Genomic DNA, 5,142 nt, shown 5'->3' on the forward strand with positions numbered 1-5,142 from the left:
TAAAACAGCAACTTTATTTTGAATACTAGGAGACATTAAAAATAATCTGGTTCCTAATGTGGTTTAATTATCTAAATCTGATCTTTAAATGTAGTAAAAATATAACTGGTTAGCAGTGATGGACAGTAACAAAGTACATTTACTTGAGCGTAAGTAAGTATTTTGTTACTTTTGAGTTTTGTTTTATTTTAAGTTTACTAAGATATTTGCACTAAATACTTGAATACTTGGTCAGATTTGGTGAAGCTCTGCTAGTTTTGACTGTGACATTTAAAGAAAACCAAACAGAGCATCTGAACTGGGTCATCACCAGAACCACAAGCTACAAATCCAAGAATGACTGAAGACCCAAAGAGTCACCGCAGTGCAAGAACTTTAGAAAGCTGTGAACAAATAAATGAACAAATAGTCGCTCTAAAGCCCTCCACACACACATGCAAGGGATTGATTAAATATATTTTATTGCTACTTATCAGATTTTCCAAAACAAGTTCTGCGATATCTGACTTAAAATAAGTTGTTTTGTTCAGTTGGAAGACAGAATATTTAACTAAAAGTTAGATAATTTGCAGCATCTAAAATGTAAATTTATTTCTCATTTGCACAAGCACAAAAATAAATGTTAAAACTGAGTCTTTATTTACTTTGGGAAAAGTCATTTTAACTTTCAGATGAGTGGCTGGAGGCATGTTTACCACAGCGTTGCATCAGCTTTTCTTTTAACATTTGATGCACTTCAGAACTCAGGAGACTAGTTAGAAGAAGCAAAATAATTTGAAGTTTTTTTTTCTAGTTGTCAGATTGAAAGTACTCAACATTTTTGGATTGCTTTGCTGCATTTTCTTATATCCTAACACTCCAAATTGTTAGAGGGAGACGCTTTGGGACAATTAGACTGGTTTAGAATCAGAATTACTCATCAATCTAGTTGGAAATGGTGCAGAATAAATCCTGATGGAGACATAAGCAAGATGCACACAAAAGTGGATTAAAAAAAAAAAGCTAACTGCTCACAGCGCTTTTGTTTTTACCCTAAAAGTTTCAGTGAAAGATTTGGTGAAAAGTCCATTAAATTATGCCTAAGAAAGAAAAAGTCCTGTTCCTTCTCTTAATGCCAGTCTTTGCATTCTGCTCCTCCAGACACATTAGTGTCTGTGGCCTGCAGGTCAGCGTGTCCAAAATCAAATTAATTAACGATGCATCAAACTCTGAACAGTTTTTCCCAATATTGTGTCACATCAAGGAGAAATATCGCGTGCTGAGTATTAAAGCTTGTATTAAAGATGATTAATCTCAATGGGGCGAGTTGTCAACATTCATTTGCGTTATAGTACATTTGGAGTTATAAATGTAGCGCGCTACACTGAGCAGCGTGTCGCTATTTACATTTTAAATGAGATTATTCCAGTTGCACTACATGTTTACGTAGATTTTTCTGTTGCAGGCAAATAAATATACATTATATTGATATTTTTTTGCCTCCTGCATCAATAAGTTGGCCTGACGGCTTCCTCATCCGGCCTCCGCTGCGTGTCCTCAGGGTGCTGCAGAGCGAGTACAGGCGACTCAAGTGGAAACACGAAGAGGCGGCGGCGCTTCCCATGCTGACCGAGGCTGGTGAGGGCGGCCCCGGGTCGCCCACCGCGGGAGGGGCGCAGGATGAAGAGCTGCTGGCTGAGGCGCGGGTGCTGCGGCAACACAAAACGCGCCTGGAGACCCGGATGCAGATCCTGGAGGACCACAACAAACAGCTGGAGTCGCAGCTGCGCCGACTCAGGGAGCTACTGCTGCAGGTGAACGCTTTAAATCGGAGGTTTAACAGAGACGCAGATGCAGTCAGGATGAGTTTCAGGTTTGGATCTTTTGATGATTCTCCTGTTTTTGGTGAAATGAGCTTTAGTGCTTTAAACATCAGATGTATTGTATCTGTTCAGGTTTGAGTGAATAAGGAAGAAAACGATGCATTCATGTTGAAATATGTGGATAAATCCCACTAAACCTTTAACCTCAGACTGGAGCGTTGTCCAGAAGCCTCCAGAGACGATGCGCTCTGGACCGCTTCAGGTTGATGTTGGCGCGTTTTATCCCACATCATCGCTGATGGACACAACAAAAACACTATCCTGATTTCAGGATTTTGACTTTGATCCGTCTCCAAATTCAACTTTTCCAAGTTTCTTTCCTCCAAACTCCAAATGTTCTCTTCGGATTTTGACTTCAGTTGCCAAATTTCGCTTTTCCTCTGAATTATTTTTTTCTCACATTTTTGACTTTAATGTCCAACTTCTGACTTTTCTCAGAATTCCAGTTATATTTATCTGAAATACAACTTCTTTTTTAAATTTAGACTTTTTTTCTACAAATTCTGACCCTAATTGCTGATTTTTGACGTTTTTTCCTTTGAATTCTGATATTTGTCTCTGAATTACAAGTTTTTCACTGAATTTTGAATTTGTTTTTGTGTTTTTTAGATAATTTCCTTGCATTTAACAGCCAGCAGTGTCTAAATTCAAACTTTTTTGACACATTTGAGTTAAATAGAGGCTAATTTTTGGATGTATTTTTAACACCACGTCCTACATAAATTCCTAACGTATCTGTTCTCTCATTATTGTAGCATTTAACAAATAGAAATAATTTGGGTCATTTTAATTGAGCCCAAAGGATGAGAAGTTGTTTGATTTCACATCATCAGACTGAGAAAATAAGTGTTTTTATTCAACTGAGTTCATTTTATCTATAGAGCACAAATTCACAACAAATGTCGTCTCAACAATAAAGTACTTGTAAATCAAAAATAAGACACAAAATATAAAATAAGTCAGAAATGTTAAGTGATGTACGACATTGGAAAACAGCTGGTCAGCAGTTTAAGGCAGAGGATGTTTTATGGTCGTTCTCTTTGAAATGCTGCTGTTTCTGTAAATTAAGAGATAAAATCCTTGATAAATTCAGATTTTTGCATCTTGTTGTTTTAAAAAATCACTATACATCTTAGACATTCCACAATAAAATTAAAGTGGCTAATTAAAGCTCAAAATTGATATATATTCACTTCTAAACACAGCTGAAATCATTCTGCACTTTATATCATATAAAGTCGGTTTATTTTGTGTAATTCCCCTTTAATTTAATAAAGTTTTGCTCGTGTATCTTGTTAGGTTTGCATGTTTTTCCGTTTATTTGGTTCAAGTTCAGTTTCCCAAGAGGAGCTGCTCCATTTAATCTGAAATAAATCACCATTAACTATTTACAAAACCAAAGAAGAAGAAGAAAAAACACAATTCCCTGTGTGTGTGGTGCAGTGGGGTTAGTCTGCAGACATATCTGTGTCTTCTCTCTCGTTTAGCAAGCAGATCCCTTTCTCCATCAGGTGTTTTGTGTGTGAATTATAACGTAAGAGTCTGTTTTATCGCTGATGAAAGAGAGCATGACTGAACCCGAATGACAGCGTCTATTATTCTGCAGAGCATTTATCATAAAAGCCGTTTCTATGTGCAGCATTAGACAGTTAATACCAAATATCACTGAGTGGCATGAAGATCAATCCTTCCAGGTGTTTCTTTGTTCCACAGTAACTTTATCTCTTATTTCTTTTCCTGCATAGAGATGGAAAAAAAAAAATCAGAGTTTTAATATTTATATAACTGCATTCATATGAGTGCAGAGAGCAACAATGGAGCCTATAAAGAGGGGAGGGAACGCGAGTACAAAGAGGTGCAGCACAAAAAGACGAGGATGAACAGACACCGAAGGGTCGTATTAAAAGATTCACTGCAGTATAAAGGAAACGTATAACAAAGAGCGGCACAGGAGAGTGGGAGCTGACTCATGCTGTTACCATTATGACACTGTGTAAATTATTAAGTAAGAGTAACTAAATAGCACATTCAGGTCAGTGAATGAGGGGAAAGCAGAGGGACAAAGATGAGAAAGACAGAAAGAAGGACGGGATGCTGCCTCTTATGTTCGCTAAGACTTGGAAATTGAAAGTGAACAGAAGAGAGAGAGGAGGAAGATGAGGAGGAGTGCTCAGTGTATTCCTGCTTGTGAGGAAGAAAGAAAATGTTTTTTTGAGTCATTTTTCTTTGTGGAAGAATATCACAGATTAATTTCTTTGGAAAGTCTCTGGAAGCCGTAATCTGAATGCGTGAATCCGTTCCGAGTCTCTGCAGACGTCAAACTCCTCCAGAGGACGTGTTGCTAAAAACAAAAACATTTATATGTTTGTGTCGCATTGGGCATGTTTGATTGTGCCGCGAGTTTTAGAGCAATGCTGACATTTTGAGTTTTGTTTAAAGCACAGGTGTCCAAAACTGACAAATTTATTAAATTGAAAATGTGTAAAATGATTTAATATGATTCTTTTGTTGTTGTTGTTTTACCTGCTCAACAATAAAATATTTTTAATGAAATCTGGATATTATTAGACTGAAAACATAAAAAGGTCTTCATTCTGTCGCCTTATTAAAGGAAAAACAGACAATTTCCCTTTTTTTTGTTTGATCAGTTGTTTTCTGTTTTGTTGATCAAATTTTTACCACTTTGACTTGTTTTCAGGGACCAAACAAAATCTTTTCAAGGGCCACAAAAGGCCCCCGCGCCACACTTTGGACACCATTTTAAGGCTGTTTTATTGTGTATTGACACCTCTTAAACTGTTTAAACAACTTCAATATATTTTATTGAGATATGTATTTTATTTGATAAACACCAAAGCAAATAAAAATAAGAACTGTTTGTATCATTCTCTGTTCTTCAACTTGAGATTAATGAAATTTCACAACTTGCTGGACTATTATATTCTACAAATGGTCCAAAACTAAATCTATTTGATTTGCTGTGGCAAGACCTTAAAATTAATCTTCATAGTAGCTCAAACCAGCTTGACATAATAATTGGTAAAACGTTTTTTGAGACATTTCCCTAAAGACCTGCAGCTGCAGTGAGGTGTTTCTGCAGAGTGTTGACTCAGGGGCTCTGAGTACAATCACAAATTTAGTTTGCAATTATGCACCTTCTGTTGGTCTGTGATAAATCCAATTATGATGTCCAAAGGGTACAAACACTTTGGCTTTGCACCGCACAGCCCGTTCTTTTGTTCTTTTATCTGAAGAATGATTGTTTTATTTCTTCTCCCAG

General features: G+C 36.7%; 1 protein-coding gene across 3 annotated transcripts in view; it reads left to right on the top strand.

Annotated features, from left to right (window-relative positions):
* Positions 1 to 5,142, top strand: part of drp2 (dystrophin related protein 2) — a 119,258-nt gene that overhangs the window by 106,398 nt on the left and 7,718 nt on the right. For all 3 annotated transcript variants that reach the window (XM_081611748.1, XM_008420714.3, XM_081611749.1), the window contains one exon: positions 1,541 to 1,793. In XM_081611748.1, coding sequence (XP_081467874.1) covers positions 1,541 to 1,793 — 253 coding nt within the window. The remainder of the gene's footprint in view (positions 1 to 1,540; positions 1,794 to 5,142) is intronic.

Source organism: Poecilia reticulata, chromosome 10 (assembly GCF_904066995.2).
Source record: "Poecilia reticulata chromosome 10, P_reticulata-male-v2, whole genome shotgun sequence".
NCBI classification, from domain to species: Eukaryota; Metazoa; Chordata; class Actinopteri; order Cyprinodontiformes; family Poeciliidae; genus Poecilia; species Poecilia reticulata.